This window comes from Neodiprion lecontei, chromosome 7 (genome assembly GCF_021901455.1).
Source record: "Neodiprion lecontei isolate iyNeoLeco1 chromosome 7, iyNeoLeco1.1, whole genome shotgun sequence".
NCBI classification, from domain to species: domain Eukaryota; kingdom Metazoa; phylum Arthropoda; class Insecta; order Hymenoptera; family Diprionidae; genus Neodiprion; species Neodiprion lecontei.
The window spans coordinates 6,988,754-7,014,565 of NC_060266.1; the positions used below are offsets into that span (position 1 = coordinate 6,988,754).

General features: G+C 34.8%; 2 protein-coding genes across 18 annotated transcripts in view; one reads left to right on the plus strand and one right to left on the minus strand.

The window, feature by feature from the left end:
• Positions 1-23,209, plus strand: part of LOC107220185 (glucose transporter type 1) — a 74,608-nt gene extending 51,399 nt beyond the window's left edge. For 8 of the 17 annotated variants that reach the window (XM_046745871.1, XM_046745870.1, XM_046745869.1 and 5 more), the window contains 8 exons: positions 1,311-1,670; positions 2,368-2,599; positions 2,726-2,938; positions 5,382-5,606; positions 6,075-6,214; positions 7,420-7,449; positions 14,237-14,334; positions 19,229-23,209. In XM_046745871.1, the coding sequence (XP_046601827.1) occupies positions 1,311-1,670; positions 2,368-2,599; positions 2,726-2,938; positions 5,382-5,606; positions 6,075-6,214; positions 7,420-7,449; positions 14,237-14,334; positions 19,229-19,332 (1,402 nt within the window). In that variant the 3' untranslated portion in view covers positions 19,333-23,209. Of the gene's footprint in view, positions 1-1,310; positions 1,671-2,367; positions 2,600-2,725; positions 2,939-5,381; positions 5,607-6,074; positions 6,215-7,419; positions 7,450-10,870; positions 11,214-14,236; positions 14,335-19,228 lie in introns of those variants that run through there. The other 9 variants (XM_046745873.1, XM_015658660.2, XM_046745875.1 and 6 more) reach the window with 9 other exon arrangements.
• A 567-nt stretch (positions 23,210-23,776) lies between these two features.
• On the minus strand, positions 23,777-25,301 carry LOC107220184 (mediator of RNA polymerase II transcription subunit 27). Its single transcript, XM_015658659.2, has 4 exons — positions 24,804-25,301; positions 24,435-24,704; positions 24,057-24,357; positions 23,777-23,971 (listed from the first exon to the last, which is right to left on the minus strand). Exons 1-4 carry the CDS (start codon positions 24,974-24,976, stop codon positions 23,837-23,839), a joined length of 879 nt encoding a protein of 292 aa, XP_015514145.1. The 5' UTR covers positions 24,977-25,301; the 3' UTR covers positions 23,777-23,836.
• Positions 25,302-25,812: the final 511 nt, after the last annotated feature.

A 25,812-nucleotide genomic window follows, 5' to 3' on the forward strand; every position in this document is an offset into this window, starting at 1 on the left:
AAGAACGCTTATTTCGAAATCAAAGTCTTGTGATTCTTCACACTTTTAAGAATACTTATCATTGTAAATTGCACATAGTTGATCGATACCTTGATTGGAAGCTTGAACTTTTTTTCGTCTGATTGATTTTGGATTGTACTAATTGGTTAAAAAAAATCTTGAACAGCTATGTTATAAACATTCTTAAAATTCATGTGCGAGAGCGTTTGAGTCAAAGAGGTAAGTTTGATCATCCAAAGCCATTATGTAGAGTACAGGTCAAGTATTTTATTATATCCCAAATTATGAAAAAATCTGCGTCTATGAAGCCAAAAGCATGTCAGATTTCAAAAGAATCATTCACATTTATACGTAAACAACTCGTGGTAAAGCACACTTTTGCCGGTTCAATCAATAGTTGATATTTTACACCGCAAAAATTAAACGTATTTGAGATATAAAGTATAATCACAGTTTTTAAGAAAGTTTTTCGCTTGTATTTCAAATGTCCTAATTTCGAATCGGACTGTTTTGTCTTTGGCAGGGAAAAATTAGTCATAGTAAATCTACATTACACATATGCAACTTGAGAAAGGTTATTTTTATACAATACATAACGGTGATTGAGTGTTGAAAACTTTTGGGAAAATGCTAGTAGAAAGAGTAATAGGTGTTGGAAAATTATTCACTTACGTTGATGCAAGGTAGACACTCAGACTAAAGGATTAAATTATGTATTCGTCGGGAGTAATCCTACAATAAATGCACAAGGAATTAAGAGTATTTTATGCAAATTCGAAGTTGGTATTAGAAATTTCTAAAATTTAACGAAATATCTCAAATTTACGTCGGCAAATTTAGGAGTCAGATAAACGAATTTCTTAAATAATGTAGCAATAATTTAAATAATGATATTATTAATGAATTTCTACTATCACCATTTCGTTACTACGTGTACGTGAATAATAAAAAAATGTATTTTAGTAGCTATAATTTACTTTCGCTGCAAAAGTTTCCAGCTGCTTCTTACAATATGGTTTTGATTCAATTGAATTACTGTCACTAGTGACAAGGCACCAAATTTGCAAGTAAATAAAATTAGCCAAATGATAATTGAGCAGCTATGCCTGGCTATAGTTTCGCAATAATTTCGTTCGAAAGCACTCGCATAATTTATTTTAAACTGAAGAATGCAACGAATTTCACTTAGAAATTACGTTAAAACAGAAGTCACGATATGTAGAAGTGCTTTCAGTGATTTCTATGTATCTAGTGCGCGAATTGAGCGTGATTGAAGGTTGATGTTAACGTGACGTCTGGTTGTCTTTCAGAAAGGGGGGCTTACTGCTAAACAACGTGCTGGGCATCGTCGGGGCATGCCTTATGGGTTGCACCAAAATTGCCAACTCGTATGAAATCCTGTTCCTCGGCCGGTTCATCATCGGTGTTAATTGTGGCTTAAACACCTCCTTGGTTCCCATGTACATATCGGAAATAGCACCACTGAACTTGAGAGGCGGCCTGGGCACGGTGAACCAGCTCGCTGTTACGGTGGGCCTCCTGGTCTCCCAGGTGTTGGGCATCGAGCAGATTCTTGGCACAAGAGATCGCTGGCCGGTTCTTTTAGGTTTGGCCATCTGCCCTGCCATCCTGCAGCTATTATTATTACCATTTTGTCCAGAATCTCCCAGGTAAATTCATCTATCATATATTCAAATGAAACAATGTTTAGTACCATTTATGATTTCAATTAAACATACACCTGGTTATTTCGTGGTAATGCCTCATCGGCAATTCAAAACAGTATGAATTCGATCACATTTACAGCATTTGGTACACATTCTACCGAAATCTGCCCTTACTTATGAAATGCAGTTAACGATTTTCCCGGATTCTACCTGCATTTATGCAATTCAGGGTTCACTTCGACGCGATCCGCGTGCACCTACCCGCACCCGCCTGTATTCGTGAAATTGGGAGTGCTTTTATCAAAATCCGCCTACATTTATGCAAGTTGGTGTACTGAACCAAATTGAATTTGCTAAGGTACAGGTTATGCCGGTAGAATGTTTGTTGGATTGCATAAATGCTGGCAGATTCACCCAGCATGTCAAATTCCTTAAATTCAGGAATTATCGATCGTTTAATACCGTATTGACACTTCAATTCTTCCGTAATTATTGCCCGGTGTGGTTTTTGACCAAACTCGTCGGTTTGCTAGAAGTGAAAACCGCTTCCCATTTCTAAAAATGGGTTAAATAATTTTTTTCTCCTTCGGGAGCGAATTGAGTTTCGTCTGAATGGATACATTCATTGGTTTAGTTTAATTGCTTTGACGACAGAAGTGACAATTGTTCGGTGACTGTAGTCACAATTATTTTACTTCAGATACTTGCTCATAACAAAGCAATGGGAAGAGGAAGCAAGGAAAGCCTTGAGAAGGCTGAGAGCTAGTAATCAAGTGGAAGAAGATATTGAAGAGATGAGAGCAGAGGAACGTGCTCAACAGGCAGAAGCTTCCATTTCAATGACAGAACTCATATGCAGTCCAACATTAAGGGCTCCTCTGGTTATTGGTGTTGTTATGCAGTTGTCACAACAGCTGTCCGGTATTAACGCAGTGAGTATCTTACTTCGGAACTGATTGCAAGAGTTCTAACAGTGCAATTACTTATGTTATGTAAGAACTTGAATTTGCCACTCCTGGACTGTAACGCAAACATTGACAAAAATTTTCTTCTTCCAGGTTTTTTACTATTCTACAGATCTGTTCATGAGTTCTGGATTGACCGAAGAGAGTGCGAAGTTTGCAACCATTGGTATCGGAGCCATCATGGTTGGTATGACTCTGGTCTCGATTCCACTGATGGACAGGACAGGACGACGCACCCTCCACTTGTACGGTCTAGGCGGGATGTTCATCTTCTCCATCTTCATAACGATTTCGTTCCTAATAAAGGTAAGTTCATATTTACACCTTGTTCATTGATCCTGGAACAATTCACCGTATAACGTGCATTTGAAACACGTCTCATATGAAATGTTATAACTACGAGATCATTGTTGAAAACATGAAATTGACACGCTTTAGAACACTCTTGGTTTATGCTATCAATGATTTGATTCGTCTTAAAGTTAATTCCAAGAATTGATGTTAACTTGTCAAATCACCGAAAAATTTTGAATCCTTCACGAAACTGTTGGTTAAACCTTACAGAAAGTAATCATACATATACGACTGTTCCTGAACTGCATTAATATCTTGGTAGGAGTATAATTGCTTAAACATCATTGGATGGTTCTGCGTCGATACTGATCATACTGATCGGCGGCAATTAACAGATTGCGATACGGCAATATGTGTCAAAATGTTTTGGTCAGACTGGTTCACGTGCAATAATCATCGAAGTCACCCAAATTCAGATGAGAAAGTTGATCTGAAGTCATTTATCCGAGTGTCAGAATTTATGTGAAAATTTATTCACTCATTTCAACTAATCGAAACTGCAAATAATAATTCGGTTTATGAGGCTTATATGATGAGAAAAATTAGGCATATGTATAGCATTGTTGTACATAATAATTGTTTTTATACGCTTCACCGTTCCGCCTCAATGCGAGAGGCGTTTAACACTTTGTTCACAGCTGGAGTGCAGCACTGCACAAACTGTGAGAAATATCACCTGCTATATATTAATGGATACTCACCTCACGTTCATTTTAATTTGATCCTGCCATTCATGTAACTTGTAAGTTATCCTCACCCTGCACGTATTTAACATTAATATAATTTGCTATTCTGCTTTATTATTCACGAACAGTACACAAACGAAAAACTATTCCGATGTAACTGATGTCATTTCGTCAAATCATTCACAATCATTTATTCGATTTGTTTACAAGCGCATATTGCAAGGTAAAAGGAGGCAAACCTTCACGAAATCATATCATTTTTGAACGACTATTTAATTACAGAATTACTTTTTCAACATTAAAATGTATGCATATTCCATTGATCTAGCTCTAGATGTTGAGATTTTAAATCTTATTGGGGTTGCGATCGAAACACTAGAATTTCACACACCCTCACACGCATGTAAGTTTATTTATTGGCACACATCACGCTATTTTTTCCCCACCCCCTCCAACCTCTCTTGAACTCTTTCGTGACAGTCTGGAGGAGAGTAACTGTGTACGTATCACTGGTTGCTTTTGTTTACGTTCAAGGTATTTCGAATACACTGCATTTATCACTTACTAATGAACACAAGCACCAATAACGCTTATTCTTGGTCACATATGAATTTCAAGTAATTTTTCGACCACCTGCATGTCGATAAGTCAGCGAATGACGCAAGTATTATACGGTAATTTTAATTGGTCGCTGATTGTAAAAGTAATGTAATTATCGTTACTTAAAAGCTTATCACTCAAAAATTATACCAGGTGTTTATAAGTCAGCGTCGCAGTATGTCGGGTTGCTTGCTAATGAGGGGAACAAATATCGGTAATACAGACCTACCGAGTCATAATCATTGCCGTCAAGTCATTTAATCGCTCTAACGTGGCTCCGGAAAGTGATCACTGGCCGCTTCAACATAGGGTGTAAATAACAAAACTATTGCTCGCTCAAATACACACGAATTGGTAACACGGGCAGTTCTAGATCACTCGTGAGGACTTTAACGCGTTGCCCATCGATAACACGGTAGGTCTGGATTACCGATATATGTTCCCCTCAGTAGTAGGCAACCTAAAATACTGCGGTGTTTACTTGGAAATACATGGTACTTGGGTAAGGATAATTTTATACATGAATACTGTACGAACAATTGTTCTACATTAAAACTTGGAATCAACAACTGTGACTAATAGTAACTACTTTGCACTTTTATTATCGACATAACAATTTTCATCTTCTCGAAAAATAAGAATGTCATCTCTATATGCAAATGCATTTATCACTGTCTACTATTTCGATATTATTATTCCTCGTACACTTCGAAACTTTGACATTCGGTAAGTTGAGGACTCCCTGGTGAAGCAATATCTGTTTGAATGTATTAACAATTACGATAAACCTGACACACTATACCGCAATTCAAGAATATATATATATAACATTGTAATAAATTTTACAAGCATTTCTCTCACATAAAATTGCATAAATTTGTAGACTAGTTTTATTTCTTTATCAATGCGAGTACCTAGCTCGGATTATAATGCTAACAGTGCGATAATTCACACCGTCACTTTACACAGGGTTGAATTACAGCATGCTGCATGCATATTTTATGATGAAAAATTCTAGAACAAATAGATATGTATTATAATTTGTTTTTTAACATCTGAGCCTCCTCCAGCTGCTCAGGAAAGAAGAACTATTTACTACCGCCTGATAGGAGTTTTTCGGTTTCGTGCAGGAAATGATTGACTGGATGTCTTACCTTTCGGTGGTCTCGACACTCAGTTTCGTCGTATTCTTTGCCGTGGGACCTGGATCCATTCCCTGGATGATCACAGCAGAGCTATTCTCCCAGGGTCCTAGGCCAGCAGCCATGTCCATTGCTGTACTCGTTAATTGGATGGCCAATTTCCTGGTCGGCATATGTTTTCCAAGCATGAAGGTTCGTCTCAACTTTGAACTATACCGTTACTTACACATTTGGAGGAATTCACACCGAGAGAAATTCCTGTACTTGTGTTTACTACAAAGTACTTGATTATTTTCATTTTTTTTTTTTTATTTCTTTATTTATTTTTCACTATAACCGATGAATATTATACCTGTAGTTCCGGGCACAAAATGAAAATTAGGTTTGTTGCTGTATAAGTTTCTCTTTTTTATTTATAGTCACAGGTAATATATTTTATTGAAACTATTTCGATAAACGGAAAATTTAGTATTGCCGATTATAATTACTTGTATCATATTTTATTTATTTCGTTTACCTTTCTTGTAACGATGCCCCTGTCGATACATTTTTTTTAGCTACTTTAATAACGAGATGAAATTTTTCTCGGTGCATTGTGAATTCGTCGGAGTTTATTTTATACCCTATTCCGATTTTTTTGTAATCTTGCCTTCGTTACAGACTGCGCTAGACACCTACACGTTCCTGCCATTCAGTGCATTCTTAGCTATCTTTTGGATATTCACGTACAAGAAGGTTCCCGAAACGAAGAATAAAACGTTCGAAGAAATCCTTGCCTTGTTCAGACATGGTAACGACAGGTATGGCAATGATAAGCAAAACAATCCTACTTTTAGTAAATACACGATTAAACCGTCGGCAAATATTTGAATGAAAAATTATGCCTCGTCGCAACTTTTTGTCAAAAAATTACCATCAAGATTAATACAACTATATTAAATATTTCGTACGTGATTCGATAAATCGTTGATTCAATAACGCATTGCTACGTCACGGTCAGTTCTATTTTTTTAATACCACTTTTGCACGTTTAATGCATATACATTAGTGAATAATAATATCCAATTCAAAACAATAACACACTACAGTCTTCGGTAGTACTTTGATAAAACGTGTTTTTCAGTTGCTTTGCGATAAATTGAGAAACTAAGAAAGTGGTATCGAAAAAATTCAATTTTAAACGGTTTTGTTCGGGAAGCTTTCACATTTATTGGAATCGATCTGAAATAAGAGTAGGGAAATGTTCCAAGTCCGGTTTGTCTATCGTGAGATTTTTTTTTTCAGATTTCAAAACTTTGAGTCACATTGTACTATATTATTACATTCATTGATTTTTCTCTACACGATTTTATTCTTAACTTCATATTCACGCAAAAAAAGATAACTGTGATTGACGAAGTATTGATTGTTAAGCGATATTGAAGTTAATACGATATATTGTAGCTGATGAAAATTTACTAAACCGGTATTATTTTGGAATTGCGTTATTATAGCAGTAATAATAAGTACTGCACACATAGGTACATGTATATATTTGCGAAAATTTTGTTCCGCATGTTTTGTTTGCTTAACTTGTTATCAATTACTGTGGAAACTATATAGCCAGGATATTTATTGCCGCTACTTTATTCAGACTTTATTTCGATTCAGGATCGATTTTTATTTAGATATTTTTCTCGATTTTTTTACTTTTTGAGAATATTTTACAAGGTTTTATTATACAAATTTATTAAGATCGGATTTTGATGTCTTGTCAACGGTTAATATAGATGTTCCTCAAAACGATGTACAAGCATTATGTTTATTTGTTGAGCTTATTAATTTCATGTATTATTTTATTCAAATAAATCATAATTTTTATAGGTGTTGCGTACGTTTTGTTTATTGTAATATTTTTTTTTTTTTTTCTTTTCGTTTCTCGATATTTGGTTTTATTGTTCTTTCGACATAACAAACGGCTGTGCATTGCGCATTGTAATTTCGCTTTGTATGTTATTCGGAGCAGGAGCAGCTTGCGGGAAAGCAGATTATACGGGTGAGTCAATTGTAACGTGTTGTTAGTCGTTGTCGTATACATACACACACACACACACACACACACACACACACACACACACACACACACACACACACACACACACATATATATATATATATATATATAATATATATATATTGTATATATATTATATATGCCTACATTATGGCTTTACGTATTCGTTAAGATAAACAATTGAATTCGCAGACGTTTTCAAGCATGAATAAATTAAATAAATAGGCATGACAATACAGCCGATGTAAAGGAACGAGAATTAATTATTTTCTATGTTAAAAACAGTGCAACAGCCTGAAATTACACAGTATTTTTCATTGATTGATAGAACCGTGCTATTTCCTGTACGTTTCTAATTCATGTCAACATATATTCGTTCACATACTTGACAGTGGCTTGACTCGAATTACTAATTGTTTTATAAGAAATTATAGTATACTAATGGAAGGCTGACTAAATTACTTAAAACGACATGACCTATAGTGATTTTTTTATTATTTGCAGTAAAACATAATTATTGTTAACGTACCGTTGGAAACTACAAAAGACTTGTGATATTATACAACAGTTTGCTATTTTCAAAAATGATATGTCGGAGGTTGATTGGCTCAAGGTTCATACTTTTTATGAATTCTAAAGCGAGATAGTCGTATTTTGAGTATTTATCCAATCACTGTATTCCTTAGCTACGATAATGTCTTTGAAAATGTATAAATAGAGAATAGTGGAATTATAAACTCATGCTCGGATATTGATGTTTCATTTGAAATTGCTGAAAAATGGTTAAATATATGTCTAGCAGATTTGTTCGATTTCAATTTTTGAAATTTTTTCATCGTTCAGAAGATATTCAGTTTTACAACATCGTACCGATGTTAATTACGACCAATGTATTTCTCGATTACATGCTATTTCATTACTAGAGAAAAAAGTGCCGTTACAGAGGAAAATCGAACGAATATCATGGATTTTTAATAATTTATGTAGTTAATTGAAACGAAGCATGAATATCCTAAGCCTTTGTACGTAATTCCAATATTTTTTATCTTCGTATTTCAGAGATCTTCTTAACTCGTGAATAAAATTATTTGATGAATACTCAATGTGCGACTAACTGGCAATAAATTTATTAAAAAGTATCGACTTTCGGCTAGCCAACCTTTTTAAATCAGATTTTTTTCTCTTGTTTGCTCATGAAAGCTTGAGAACTCATTTGTGTTAATGATAAATTATTCATAGAAGTATAAGTTGCATAAAGGTATATAAGGCATGCTATTAACTAAACTTATCACATGCCAGTTGTCATTTATTTATTTATTTATTTTTTCTTACAATATTTTTGTAATGTAATCTTTTTATTTTTTTTTTTTTTTTTTTGTCTCCATTCCTCAGGCTCACTGCGAGTTACAATATACAAACACATATTACACATATTACACATATTACACGTATGTAATATGTATGCCATAGTTGCATGGACAACTGCTGCGCGGTTTCTCATGATAAACCTTATCTATCTCTGAACCATATATTATACATTTCACAGTTTCTCTAATTAGTTATTTCGGGCTATTATGTAATTTATTGACTGATTTTTGTTTTCCATTGTTTTTTAACATTCTGTAGTGGCACAAATTCAGTCGTATATTTTCATCAATACGTGCGACGAGAGTAATAATTAAATAATACCGAATAATACACATACGAATATATATTCAATTGCTATTATATGAGCTACATAAGAGCCCCAATGACAATTTATCCTGGAGCCCTATACATCTGTTAGCATGCTCCTCATATTCAATAGTCTATCCAATTGAATGGATAGAAGATAAATACAAAATTTACAACTGTACATGTTGATTTATATTATAGCTAGCACGAGGCTATGCGCTGTGCTATGCGAATATTGCATGTTAGTGCTTAAATAATTGTTGGGCGTAATATTATATATATATTATTTTCAATGTTATAAAAGATTTTACACGTTATTCAATTCTGAACTTGATGAAAATTAAGAATTATAGTAGTTCAAGATGTTCATAATGATTCGATGTGTCGTCTGCTTGGCATTTTTTCATTTTTTTTTTCCAGCTTATACGATTCAATAAAAACTTTCACAAAATTTGATGGTAAAATGATGATTAAAAATTATCTCAACTTTTGTATCACGTTATTATGAACATCTTTATTACATCATTATAGTCAATTTAAATCATCACATTCATTGCAGCAGCCATTCGTTTACTGTTTTATTTATTTATTTATTTTTTTATTATTAATTTCATGCTAAGTTAAGGTTTTGCCGAAACATTCAAATTCATTATGTATACACATATATATATATATATCAAGCTTGTTGTTGAAGAATGGAGCGTTACACGTTATAAACAGTCCATTCTTTGCTTACGACATAGATAGATAGAAAGATTTCATGCCTATAGATATCGATACGTGAATATAGGTGCAAGAGAGGAGGCAGCGACAAAATATTTCCACCGCCCGTTTGCTTTATACATCTGCATATGTTTTATAGAGAATCCGGGATGTATGGGAAAAATGTTTTCTCATTTTAGAAAAACGAAACGAAAAAATAAACAAAATTTATTTTTACATGGTGGAAGATTTATTTATTTGATTATATACGGAATTTACGATATGACTTACATTTAGATTTTTACCGAGCAACACGTTAATTGCGTTGCTAAATGTGCTTCAATATTGGGATTCTGTAACTTCGATATTTTTTCCCACCGTAAAAATTTATTTGCCACTAATTTTTTGAACGGAGTATCAATTTTATATAACCAAAATATTACGGTGTACAAAATTCAAAGTAAAATTAGCAAGATTTCGTAAAAATCTAGTCTCCTTAAAAACAATTTTGATCCATTAAGACGAGACGGATGTTAAATTTTGTCGATACGAAAAGAGATCTTATTATGTTTAGACCTCTGTCTTGATATTGTATAAGCAAGTGAAGCAAAGTAAAAAAGCGACGATTGGCAGAGTCGAATGTTCGATAGCATGTGGAAAGCTTCTATAGTGAAAAGTTGAAATCACGTTGCTGTGAAGTGAGCTTTCTTGTTGATAACGTGAAATGGTGTTGGTTTTTGCAGTTTTTATGTTCAGCTCTGTTTATTGTAACGAATAAGTATGATGGGTAAAAAATTGGTGACTAACAGTGAAATTTGTGAATTTTGTACGATGCATTCCGACTAATTGTATGAATTTTTCTGGCAAGTTGAAAGGACCGAGTTTCGAATTTTCTGTACGGATGATATAGATTAAAAGCTAGAAATATCTAGCCAGACTAAACGAGCGGTGCGAAATTGCGCCTCTGTCTTAAAAATGAGCACTTTAAGTCGAGGCTGGATGGCCATGTAACATTGTTGTATTGCAGGGAAGAGGAGCTCACCACTAACTCTAGCAAGGAGACCGTCCTATCTGACGCCACTACTGCCAACCATACCCACGCTACCAATAATGCATAATCTAATTAAAACATTTTACCTAATCAACAACACTGTACATTGAATCACGAAACACTTTTCAATCACTCTCATACTATTACTGAATAATTGTTATCAATGCTGTTATAGGTATTTATATTAGGACAGGTTTCAGACTGTGTAACTGAAATGATGATGATTAATTAAAATCGTTTAATGTTACGAATATTTCGGCATGACCAGTAAATCTTAAACACGTTCCATACTGTGAAATAAATAAGTTTGTTTATTTGATTATCGGTTTTATTTACTTTCCACTTTTTATACGTATTTATATATTATTACATGTAATTGTGCTGATTCCATGTGTCATGATGGGGTTCGTCTTATCAGTCATTCCTTTTGTCCGAAATTTTTTCTATTACTATCGACTTACGACGAAAAAACCGAGTTGTTGACTATTCGTAATGTTAGTCTACTACACAGGCCAGTGAAATGTTGTACATAAAAGTATAGAAACTGTGAAATGCATTATAATTTCTCACTCGACACTGCAACTTTACAATATATATCGATACATATATAATATATTTTCATATATATTATATGTATGAAAATGCTGCGAGGTCTGAGTGTATACTTCTTTCTCAATTCTATATTCATTTAATGAATTCCCGAAGATTCTCAAATATATCGAGATCAGTTACAATTGAAGGAAATGCAACTAGAGAAAGGGGTGTACATGATATCACTGACCAGCCTTTTTGTGCTTTAGAAATAATTATACTTGATATAGTAGTCTTAAGTTAGAATAAGAAAAAAAGTTTTCGCGAAGAACTCGTAAGAACATGAAAAATTACGTCACATATTATCACGTTGTCGTTTGTTGCCGTAGCGATGATTAGGTAGGTATGTGATTTTTTATTGTTTCGAACAGTTTTTTTTTTTTTCTTGTTTTCTTCAATACGTAACGGAATCACAGAGGAAACTTGGGAAAAAAATAAAAAATTTATTTTCTTATACCGAAGGGAAATGGTGAAAATTAGCAGACTGAAAATGAGTCTACTAACTGTGCATGCGTAAGATAATTGAAATTTGTTGGTCGGCGAGATAATGACGCGGCAATATTTTCGTCGCAAGGCAGACAAGCATGGCGGTCAGACTATTCGTGAATTGAGGTTATTTTATTACGACAACTTGCAACGATCACTAACGATACAAGTTTCCCAAGACATCTCGTATCACTGCATAAATTATGGGATTTCCTTATTATAAAAAACTAACCCATCGCCTACATAAACTCTATTACGGAGAGAGAATTGCTAACGCCTGAATGGTTTAACGCGCATGCGCTAGAATATGAGAGCAAGGCAGTTGTCTTGTCAGGGCAACCAATGTTCATAAATTTAGATAACAGGTCACCCGATTTACGTAGCCTCAAAAATGTTGAGTTTATGAATGTTGGTCATCCAGACAAAAAAAAAAAACTGCTCTTTTTCTCGAATTTTAGCGCATGCGCATTAAACCATTCAGTCGTAAATTTATAGCCGAAGCTTCGAGTGGCCAGCCTGCGGGAAAAGACGAAAAAGCTCGCGCTTGCTAACCTCAGTTTGCTAACTTTCACCATTTCTTCTCGTATGTACAGTCACGTTCATTAATAGGTTCCCAATGACTCGTTATTTTTTTGGAATCAACACCGAACGAGCTTTCTTTATGGAAATTTCGATTGTCTATGATTAACGTATAGGTTTATTATTCCGGTCACTTGTGTCGCTAGTCAATAGCACACAAAATTTTATTAGAAAGGAAACTCTTTCCAGTTTTGCTTTCAAAAAAAAAAAATAGTGAGCCATTAAGAACCTATCAATGAACATTACTGTACAGTTACGTTCATTAATGCCTTCTTCCGGCAACCTTGTTTCGGTCCAAAATAAAACGCGCATTCAAATTTATACGAATTATACGACAACGACTCCCATTCTTTCACGTCAACTTCATCCCCAGTCATTGTTACATAGTTCGTATGGAATCGGACTCGCGTTTTATTTTGAAACGAAAACAAGGGTCATTATCAATAGCATTCATTAATACATTTCCCTTCTGGGTACCTTGTTTTCGGTCCGAAACAAAATGCGAATTCGATTCTGTACGAGTTATGTGAAAATGACGCCCAATCTCTCACGTCAGTTGCATCGTTAGCCATTGTCACATAATTCGTATGGAATCGAACTTGCACTTAGTTTCGGACCGAAAACAAGGTAGACAAAAGGGGAACGCATTATAATGAATATTATTGTACATAACTCCATTTATGGGTATAAATTTTCAATCTGGGATCAAGTTTTTCAATGATCAATGCGTGACAAAAACAGCAATTTAAATTTTTTCTGAATTAAAGCAAGAATTACACTTCTCTTCGAATAGAAATATAACAGAAATTAGATTTTCAATAAATAAAGAGCGGACTGATCGATTGCATGATAAAGTATCAATTCAGATTCCAAGGTGAAAAAAAATCTCTGGAAATGTAAGCCGATTCCAATTCAAATTGTGTAGACTGTCAAACATAGTTTGAGTATGCTTGCCGTTTTTTTCTTCGTCAGAGAATGCATCACAGTAAAATCATATATCGATACGAAAACTTACGCATATTCATGCATGCAAAAAATTGTTATGTCTCCGAAATGCTGTCATTATTTCTCACGTATTCCTCAAAAAGTCTTTGACATTTTGTGACGGGCAGAAATTTTTCTACAAGTATATAAGATTATTAGAAAAATTTATCACATTCAATAATTGTACCAGTTCTATGAGCTAAGAAACTGACAACATTGGTTTTAATTATTTGGCGAATCACAATTTATGTTTACCATTATGTTTTTTTTTTCTTTCTTCTTCTAAAAGCACCGTTTTCATCAGCAGTTCTCTGCTTTGCATTAAACACGCATACAAGTGATTGGAATTGTCGGAAATACTGAAAATCGAGTTCAGTTCTTCTGATCTATCTTACAGAAGAATTTGCATGTGACACAAATTCTTCAAACTTGCTAGAAAATGTTTTTAAATAATGAAAAAATGTAATCCCAGAGTTTTTAAATGATCGTATTTGTTAAAGTTATAGCAATTAGGGATTACCAAGAATATTTTCAGAGATATTCTTTCACCGATTTGACAAAGAGGATTTTAGGACGTAGGTTACACCTAAGAAACAAAGTAAGAATAAAAAAGAAAAAAAAAAACAAAAAAAAAAAAAAATTGATACCATCGGAAAAGTTTGAAGAAGTGGAAATTTGGACAAGTGGCGTGGTGTTTTACAGGAGCATGCTAAACTGTGTGAATGCGTTAGAGGAGCACATACCGCCAGCGGAGAGCGCTGCCCTGATGGTGGCCGAGGAGAAGCCACATCCTGACTCATGTAAGGCCTGCCAACCTGACCAACATCACCCTTCGTCACCCGTCACGATCACCAACTCCATCACCGCAAGTCAAACAATTCCTCAGAGCTGGCTGTAGCTGATGTAGCATGAATGAAACCGCGGTCAATTGGTCGACAAATTACCAATTTCTGACTATCCTAAAACGCATTATAAGGGATACGATTGAACAGGGGCGTTGTAATCCGCTGCTGCATTCCATAATCTCTTTCATACATGGGTATGGTAATAACGAATTGATGAATATATTAAAAATCTAAGAGTATGTATACGAGAAGGTTGCCGGGATTTACCTTGTACAATGTACCATATATTATATGTATAATATAACGTATTCAATGTGAATTGCGAACGACAAAATGGTCCGCGGTCCGCTGTGGTGTTAATATGCGCATGCGCTAAAAATCCAGAGCCTTTCTTTGCCAGGGCGACCAACCGTCATAAATCTAACCTAAAAAAAATTTGACACTTGTCGCTGGCAGTTGTGTTCAACACGGACAGTTGTAAAAATTTTTCAGGATGACGGTTGGTCGCCCTGGCAAAGAACTGCTCCCGGATTACAGCGCATGCGCATTTATAAACTACATATAACAGACGACGGAACATTCTGTTGTTACCGATTCACACTGTACAAGAAATATTACAGCGGAATTTCGCACCCATTAATAATTCCAGAATTCAATTTCTTATTTGTATATACAGGGTTAACTATCATGCACACTTTGCAACGGCAGAAATATATGTTTCAATATAAAATATGTAGGTACGGTATACTTGAAGACGATGTATGTTTTCGTGATGCAAATTTCATACATATTCCGACACTTTGCACAAAATGGTTTGACCGTTGAGAGATCGTTCCTGTTTATTATTATTCCACTTTTTTCGACCCGTGCACCAGTAAATTTTATACCCAGAGTTATCAGTGAAAGGACCAGCGGCGCTAACGATTTTTCGCCGACATATAGGCAACTGGAACCACATGTGGGACACTTACAGCGTGTAAGATGTAACTTTGGCTGCCTATTGCCGGCGAAGCGTCGTTGCGTGGGATTCCTTCACCGGAAACTCTCAGTATGTGTGTGAGCAAAATATCATCGATCACCATCCACTTATATGTATTGTTTCTTATAAGTGTATTGCCGATTGCTCCTAGGTTTCTATCACTGTTCAGCACTCTTCTTCTTTCAATAATTTCGGTTTCGAATTCGTAATTTGATAATTTATTACCATACCCCATTCCCATATATAATGTGATGGTAATATAATAAAAGCGTACACTACAGCAGTTCATGATCTTTTATAAACGGAATTGTTTCCTGACTTACTCCCAAATTTTGCATGCTAATCATTGTCTCTCTATATGTCTGTAAATTTTCTAATTTGTAGTGTCACTGTTAATTATATCGTTTTACGTTTCATTGTTTTATAATTTTTTAATTTTTTTTTTCTTTTTTTATTTACATCTTATTTCTTACTAGCCGAAAAAAAATTTATTTCTCTTATCTACAATATTCCAACTCTTTGTTAGTATACATTATTACGTGTCGGGGAAACATTATGAGCATGGACAAACAAAACTAAGAAACAAAATAAAATACGATTAATAGAATTCTGTGTATCTATATATTATACATGTAATATATACGATACTTCTTTATCCGTGATTTGATTATATATACTTTTGATGTTTGTGTAAAACTTGCATAATGTATACACATATTATATACCATCGGTGAATTGCCTTCAATGATTCACCGAAATATTCAACATAAACGTACATTCACATAAATTGCAGGTGAATTGTGAATGATCGGTAGTCCCGTGTATATATATATATTATATATATATATATATATATATATATATATATATATATATATATATATATATATATATATGTATATACATATGTATATTTGTTTTTCGTGCCACAAATAATTTTGTATTACGCATACTTCTTAATTATTGTCTTCGATTCGAAGAAAAAAAATTAGCGATATAACGATTTATTTCATTATGAACCAGATACACACTGATAGGATCACTTGATTGCTTTTTTGTCTCTAATATATTCATGTTACATTAATGTATTGATACACCGTCGACACTGGCCTTTGTAGTAGCTTTAACCGTATAATGAAGAACATAATACAATTTTTGTACATATATTAGCACAAACCCGTATGTGTTTTGTGACTTTACAAAATATATTGTGTTACGGGATTAAGTGATTGATGTTTTTCATAATTAGCTTATAAAGTTTCATACTGGTGATAAATATTTCAACTGTCACCTTGAACGTATTATTATTATTGCGTATATCCAATCCAGGTGACAATATCGATACAATTCATAGCATGATTGTCGCAATGCGCATGGAAGCATGGTTAATGAGTCATTATTAGATTCAGCGGTGGATAAGTCTAGACGTTGATTTGATTTATACACGTAAAAACTGGTTCAACCACTAAAAAGACAAAAGACGCATTCAATTTTCTAGTTTTTGGAAAAAAATTATAAGAATGAATCATTCGATTGGCTGACGTTTTAAAACCAAGCAGCGATGGACATCTTTTTCAAATTTATTTTCCAAACGTTGGCGAGTCAAATGAAATGTTTAACCTAAATTTCATTGCAAAATATTTTTTAATTTCTTTGCAAAGCTGAAAAATGCAAATCAACTTCAAATCTTCTAGATATTCAATGAAGTTTCTAGAATAAATCAGAGAAGTCTTAAATAGGTGGCACTGGTCCAGTTCTCTGTTACTAAATACATTATCCGCATCGTTCATATGAGTTTTCTCGAAATATTAAGGATCAATCGGCTGGACCAGCTGAATTTATAAATTTAGGAAAAGAGAAAATACCGTTTGAAAAATAATGAAATAAACTCTGTTGTATTTCATCCGGTTCTAATTTTTCAAGCTTATTTTGCTCGCTAATCGGACGTCGTCGAATTTTCTGAAAAACCTTCGAGAGATCGTACATTAAACGTACTCACACAAGTCTCTAATTTTCATTCACTCTTAGTTGACTACTTGTAAAAAAAATTTCAGGCGGTGTCTAAAGATCAGAATAAGCTGAAAAACATTCGGAGGTTGAAGTTCGTAACGTTTAATTTAACGATGCTTTTTTCGAAGAACTCATCATTTCACAACTTGAAGATTGTCTGGAAATCAGTAAACCGTATAACAACAGAGATATCAATATATTTATATTTTGTAAAGTCACCTTCTAAAGCTGGAAAATAGTACATTTTCCTACATTTGTATCGTTACGTTAACGTTGCTTACTTCAATCTCATAAAGCATCAGGATCGATGAAAACCACCATAGTTAATCATTCGGAACGTTCCAACAATTATAAAACCGTTTCTCAAGTTTTTAAAATCCGAGTTGGTGTTATTAGAATTTTCTCGGATTCACTTCTATAAGGTAATATTCCATTATAGCGTTCACTATCATTGGCGCAAATAAAATTGACGGATACTTTTAAGACGGGTTTTTCTCCATTACTAATTTTTAATTCAGACTGTACAAGGGCCCAATCATCCTTGAAATATTACTTCGCGCACGAAGCTTGTACGAAAAGTCATGTAGATTTTGTAAATTTCGTCTCACGCAGTGTTACAATTCAAATTGGAATCACAGTAAATTTGAAAAATAAATTAAAACAATATGTAGGCGGGTTGCTATTTTTTTATCTTCACAATCTCAACGAGAGTATGAAAACCTCTCCTAAAATGTACATAAGGGTGGTTTTAATGTATAGTAGTATGTAGTAGTTTTGGACATATTCGAATTTTAACTGGGACGCTCTTCCCAGATTGCTTCCAAATAAATAAATAAATAAAGATCTGCGTATAAATAAATAAAGACCCTTGCCCAAGGGCTGTGAAGTTTACCACTCAAAATACACACGTTTTAACTCAACTTTCAGTACATATTTCGAAGCAGGACCAATTGTGTGCAAAGAAATCTGTTTCTGTTAAAAATACGCGAGCATTGATTCTAATATTGAACAAAAAGATCAGTATCGTCTACAGAGAATTCTACGTCAGCTGATACCCAACTAGAATTTGACATTTTTGTGAGTTTGATGTTAGCGGATAACTGATGTAAAATTCTCCATTAACGATGCTGATATTTTTATTAAACAGGTTTTGTCCCAAGGTGAAATATACGTATACTGAAAATTGAGTAAAAATGTGTATTTTTGAAATGGAAAAGTTTACAGGTTGAGATAAGGACCTTTGCTGTCGAGGAAATTTCTCTCCATGTATTTGGAATAAATTTTCGGGGGTGTCGGACTGTAATTTCAAAAATATCAAAAACAAAGACCATCCTTCTGTATTGTAGGTAATATACATTAGCTTATTGTGTAACAAGGAGGAAAACTTTCTCTTCTCGGGTCGAGCGTATCTTTTCAATACGAATCTCGTAAGTGAGTCAAAAACGCATATTGTGAATACCCGAGGCGAAAAGACCGTTGCCCCCTTGTTGCGCATGATTTTTCATACAACAAGAGTATGTTACGCGGTTTTTCACACAGTACAAAACTGAGGTTACGGTCGCGTAATGTCAGATTCAGTTCGCGACAGCGCATGCGCGGAGTGCAGAAAAGACCACTTTCAACTCCTAGGACTCAAAAGCGGTCTTTTCAGTACTCCACGCACGCGCATTCGCAGACTCACTCGAACGTCGTAGAAACGGGTACTTTGTGTACGAAAAAACGCGTAAAAAATGCTCGCGTTATAAAAAAAAAGATATACAATATAGCGTGTAGTGTTGGATGTGAGCGCATATAAAGCATAAGTGTGCGTAGACGATGACGGGGGTGATATTGGGAGACGCGTTTAAGGGGTGATGACAGTTGTGTTTGCAGCTGGCTCAGAGCGATCTTCCATCGCTCCCGCTCAGCCGGAGAGACCACCGCCCCCGCTTCCCCCGCCACGCTTTCCGAACAGCGGTGTCTGACAATGGGAAACTCCTCTTAACATTGGGAACTTTATGATGATGAACACACCGATGCCACTGCCCCTGCTTCTGAGTACGAACAGCCTAACGTTGGAGAATCATCTCTACGAGATAATAACGGAACGGAGCAAAGCCTGCGCGATGTTCTTGAGGAATAGCCTGAGGCGTGCGGCGAATGCGACGACTCTTACATGGAACGTAAACTCCGAGGGCGAGCCGCAATTTCATACGGACTCTTAGAAGAAACTTTATAGGTCATCAGTGCCTATTTCAATGGTGTCCAATATATTCGAATACGGTCTAATTCACGTATGCATACACACACATATATATACACACGACACATGCGACACACACACGCACACACACTCACATACGCACGCGAACACAAAAATTCAAACCAGAGACGTTGATCCGAGAACACACAAACTTCAAACCTTAATTAGTATGTAGACTCCTCGTAATATAAATTATATGATATAATAATTAATGAACATTGTATAAGAGATCTATTGTATGATGCATTATGTTAATCGAAAATCGATTAATATTTGTATATATATAAAGGTAAGATCGACGCTCACTGAAAGAAATAGAAAAGAAGAGAAAAAACACAAAAATAACAAACAAAAATGCAATTATCGACCACACTAAATTATGTTTAATGAACTATAATTGAATGGTGAAGAGATTGTGAAAAAAAAAGAAAGTGTGTGGGTGTAACGGAAGGTTTCCTAAACGGTCCTTACGTCTAGGATTCTGTTTTTCTTTCTTTTTTTTTCCACATAGCTGGTGTGAAATGACTGTTAAGCATAAATTGAAAACTTCCGGATCACGATAGCGTGAAAATCATTGCTTTTAAATCACACGTTATATACTCGTCAATTTTATAAATGAATCCAATTGTTTGATTCAGATACATTAAAGTGATTTTAATATAATTTTGAAATAACTGCGATACGCGTTTCAATAATGAAAATTTCATTATAAACAATTGACGGATTCTGGATGACATAATTGCGGCACGATCTGGAACACAATTATCGAAAACAAGAAACCTTCCCTTATATGTACATATATGTATATACATGTACACTTATATACCATACATCATATTCTACAAGTGTATAATAATCCTTCATTGTTCAGTAGCGTAGCCAAAAAAAAAGTTATTTGGCGATCTAGTATGTTCCAAGTTAACATCAATTAATATATATATACACATGTACATGTACACTTATATATATATGTATACATGTATGTATATATATATATATATATATATATAGGGAAATTTTAACCTTCTCGGGCCTCAAGTTTCTTTATGGTCACAAGTCAATTCAATGATGATTTTTATCCTTGATCGAAGTTCAATAGTCAAATTAGGCAAAAAAAAGGAAGAGAAATGAAAAAAAAAACAAACAAACAAAGTGCACAGTTGGCGAGCAGCAAAGTTATTTTATTTTTAGTTACATTACATGAACTAAGCCAAAGACTCGATAAGTTACTTTGCATTGCGTAATACTTGAGTTTCATTCTACAAAAAAGGACAGACAGATTTTTAATATAACTCGAATTTCTTCAGTCACTTGACCGAATATATTGGTTTGATTTTGAACTTAATATATACTATGAAAAACACTATTTTCTTTCAAATATTGTGAAAGTGCTACTTACGAGGAAGAATTGTATCGTCGTGTTATATTAAATATGAATTCAACGAGAAATGATTTTTCAAATCGTTTATTCACTTATCGTAAAATGCTACTTGAATAATTTTGTTGTCTTCCGTTCTTGTGCTCGCAGTTCTGAAATCTGAAGCAAAAAAGATTAAGAAAAACGTATTGGACTATTTGTACCGACTTAACGTAATATGTAAACTATTTGAAAAAATCAAGGTAATATGAATACTTAGTAATAGCTATGGGGAATGAATAAAATAATTAAAAGAAAAAAAAAGTTAATATACAGTGCTGCGCACCATATAAACGTAATTTAAAAAAAAAAAAAAAAAAAAGAACTTCTAATTATAAGCTGTCCAAAACATACAGAATCAGTGAGAAAGGCAATAAAGCTATTGAACTGAGAATATGCTAAAGTAGGTTTCCTCGCATTGTGGTACTATCAGACTTTACGATACTATATTATTAACAATAATTTAAGTTAGGTATAGCTACTAGAAAAGAGGAGTACAAAGACAAGAGATGCTAACATCCGATGGAAACTGTGAAACTGCTATGCCAACTTATGAAAAAACAAAAGGAAGAAGAAAAGGTAGAAAAAGGAAATGAAAAATATCTATAAACGAAAAAAAAGAAAAAAAAAAAGAAAAATAAATAAACAAATAATGGTCAGGAAACACGCGCGGTCTCTCACTTTACGTAATGGCTGTACAATAATTGCGGACCGAGTAACGCTAGCATATCCATTTTTTAAATATTATAAGCTTATGAACTCAATACGGATAACTGGTAAAATAGAAGCAATTCCTTTGACTCAGAACTATGAATGCGCGTTAAGTACATGCGCGTTATTGTAAGTAAACATGTAGTAATAACCGATGAGATTGATTTTGCAAGTTGTAAGCTTTTCGAATAGTTTTTAAGGTTTCTACCATGATTCCAAGTTCATACTGTACCGTGCAGCCAGAGTGTAGTAACGATAACCATTCTTCAAATTTCAAAAGTAATTTACGACACGCTGAATTACGTGCGTCGATGAATATAAAATACAGTATTTGAATTATTTTATTTTAAAAACGGTAACTAATTTGCATAGATTGTTTTGAGTCATAAAACCACGGTAAGCTCATTTAACGCAACGTAGATAGAGCCTTACAAAGTTTGGACCCAGAGTCCATCGAGCAAGTGATCACAATAACAATTTGTAAAATAAGTTCACTGCCATACAAATAAAAAACAAAAATAAAAAGAAAAAAGAACAATGACTTGCGCCCACGTTAAAGGGCCAATGTTCCAATTATGGATGTGTACAGTTCTGTGAAGATACTAATTATAACATAATTATAATTACATTATAACGATACTCATTATGATTATTATTATTATTATTATTATACATACAACTAATTACGATATGGTGATATTAAGAATGATATACATATTTAGAATAAAGAAAAATCAACTGCGGAGCTGTTATATACCGAATGAAAATGAATAATCATCTGATCAAAATGAAATTTTGTCGCAGTTTGAGAATTGCAATGAAATTGGAAAAAAAATTACTAAATGATATCGCGATCAAACTAACAAGTATGAAAATTCATAATAATATCAGTGATACGGGTCCAGTGATCAGAACTCAAAAGATCGTTTTACCAAAAGGAAAAAAATATCTGTAGATTTACTTGAAACCGGAGTTTACGTCCTTGGGACGTCGAACGCAGTAATTCGGTTGAAATAAACATCGACAGATGAGAAGAGCAGGTATAAATAACAATTTGTCAAATCAAATAATGCTTTCGTACATTTTCAGTCGTTATAGAGCTCTGCGATTGAAACTCATGCTAGTAGCAATTAATCACAATAATATACAATAGCGTATTATAAAGGGAAAAAAAACCTACTTACATAAACTTGTAGAATCAATTATGTACAGTGCGTAACAACCTAACCTAACGGAGACTTTCGCAGTTCACTATCAGTTTGTAGATAAATCTCTTTTTAGTATTGCAAAATGATTTGCCCCTTTGGTGTTTCTTGACCAGCTCTGAAAACACTCACATACATAAACACAGGTATTGAGATCTTAAGCAAAGTTGACAAAAAAAAAAAAATTAATCATATAGATCCAAGTGAGAAAAGTTGAAATTTTATCGTCGATGGGCAAGCTACACGGTTCAGTTATTAGCGACAGAATGTTTTTTGTTGATCATCGAATAAACCGATTGAAGATACTTATGTCATTCTCCAGCTGTGGACGTTGATATTAATAATCAATGGTTAAACGATGAAAAGGTTGTATTTGATCATTGAGGTCTTTGGAAGATTCATTGGTAATAATTGAGGTATCATAGCAATTGTTGACATATGTATTCCTTCATTTATTCTATACATACCAGGTGTATTCGGCAAATATACGAAATATCGTATTGTTTCGAATATAAGCCGAGGTTTTTTGTCGTTGACAGCACCCTCCGAGATCATCCTCGTATCATACGCAGACCAGTCTTAAGTGCGGGTAACTGTGAAAAACACCCTTCGGTATTGGGTGGTTTTATACTCGGAACAATACAGTAAATGATAGATCACTCAATTACGACCATGTATAATTTATATATGGTCAATGCGATGATTGGTTGCTTGGAAAAACTACCTATTCATTGCAATTTCATTCTAATCATTCGTCATTTTTGTTATTCATTGAATAAAAGTGATTGAAAAGAAGTCGCGCCTTTTCGTTAATATAAACTAAGAAGACCAAGTTGCGTGTACATAGATTTATAGTTTATTATCAGTCATAATAAATTACAGAATTTCTATTACTAGGGTTTGCACTCTTGATGATAAGGGTCCAGAGTGCGAAAATCTCGCCAAGTAGGCGGTAAGGCGCTGTGAAGATGTAATCCGCATCGTTTGCAGGGTTCACTGAACAGATTAATCAAGCTGTGGAACCAGGTCTGGAAAATATGTAAAGATTTCTTCAAGTCCTCTCGGATGACACATTATTTCTTTGCCCAAAATAATAGGAATATATAAACGAACCATGAACGATCGAACAGCAAGTTCAGGCAAGGCGGGTGAATAAAAATGAAGCATAGCGGCGTGAGCATTCTCCGTAACTTTCCTGAACACCTTGTGTCGCGATTCCGTCCACAAATCCATTGTCTCTCCGTAACCTTTTACGACCACCCACTCGATCATCAATCCCTTGAATGCAATCACCGCTTTCAAAACGTGACCAAGAGTGACGTGGAGCACGGCATTGGAGGCGAACGGTCGTGAAACAGTTACCGTCATGTCATTGAAGAGTCTGTCGATTGTTGTTATGACAGAGTCGACCTGCCTGTTGATACGATTTGTTAAAAAAGCTGGCCGATACTTCTACGCGTCAGAATTTACATCAAGTAATGGAATACTTACTGTGGAGGAACGTTATGGCTGCTCGTTTGCGATCTTCCTCTCTTTGCTCTGCTCGAGTTTGTGTACGAACGCTTCAAAGAGTTCTGACTAAGCAGTGTTTGGGCAATGTTGCTGTACTCGTGAACTTTATCCGTCCATTTATAACTATTTACCAATGTGCTGTAGAGCGCTTGTCTTTCCTGTGTTGTTTCCTGGCTTAGGTAGGTCGTACTTGCCAGATTGAATGGACCTGGCGGTGGGTTCAGAGTGCTCACTGTTTGTTCGACATCTCTGCGAACATTCAGTCGGTAATTTGTTTTTCGACGCATGAAAGATTAATCGTTAGATAAAAACTACAGATGCGTAAAGTGTGAGTAATGTGTGAATCACCTTAGATTGCCGTTAACAGTAGTTAGAAGTTCCTGGAGTTCCTGAAGGTACTTGGCCTCCTTGTTATCTTCACCATGATCGGCTCTCAGGCCGTTTCCCAAAGAGTCAAAAACCTGCCCAACACTCGATCGCAGTACTTTGATTGCAGTTAACGCAGTTTGCAGTTGCTCCATGGCTTATTTTAACGTTAAACAATTTGCTGGGTTCTCGAATTGACGATTACTTTGTTTGATAGTGACCTTTACAAAGAACCGAAGTATTTCTGACAATCGGTGATATTTGGGGTTACCGCTTCATATGATCTTACGGTGACCGTCAACAAAGCTCGCGGGTTATAATTCAAATAGTGCGATGAGATTGGTGATTTGATACACGTGACGATATATGATATTCGCACGTTTCTAGGATTCGCACCTCGAAGCTCGGACATGAATGTCGTTGATACTGCTTAGGCTGGGACGCAATAACGCATGGAGACTAGAGGGAAGGACAGTGTTGCCAGACTGAAATTCTTCGCCGTCTCAGATGGCGCCACAAAGCGTACCAGAATGGAAAATTTTGTACAGGAAATTTAATTATGTAAATAGAATACTATTAATTATCGACCATATTGGGTGGTTTCCATTTACTGACTTAAGTCGACTTGTGTCGCTATTTCTGGTATATTCCTGTGCCCAGATTGGCCGGTTACACCAGAAATATCGACACAAGTCGATTTGAGTCAGTAAATGGAAACTACCCACTGATACCCATACTTGTCAATAATATCCTTTATGGTCTTTAAAACATAAATCAACTAAATATATGATACGAACAACGTCCATGACTGTGTCAAACTATACTCTAGTTGGAAAGGACGGATTTAAATGGACAGTGGGCTAGCTCAGTTAAAAAAACAAATTTTCAACGCAATTACGAAAACGTACTAGCGTTACGGAGAATTTACAACGCCAAATCGAACGGCGTGACGTTGCGAACGTAAGCGCGCTAAATCCAAGTCGAACGGGTC

Bases quoted from the DNA above. Each gene is read 5' to 3' on its own strand.
- LOC107220184 (XM_015658659.2), bottom strand. From the start codon at position 24,976: ATGGAGCAACTGCAAACTGCGTTAACTGCAATCAAAGTACTGCGATCG. The intron at 24,358-24,434 runs GTAAGTATTCCA...TCGTATCAACAG, and splicing joins AGCCATAACGTTCCTCCACA to GCAGGTCGACTCTGTCATAA. The intron at 23,972-24,056 runs GTTCGTTTATAT...CATATTTTCCAG, and splicing joins TTGCTGTTCGATCGTTCATG to ACCTGGTTCCACAGCTTGAT.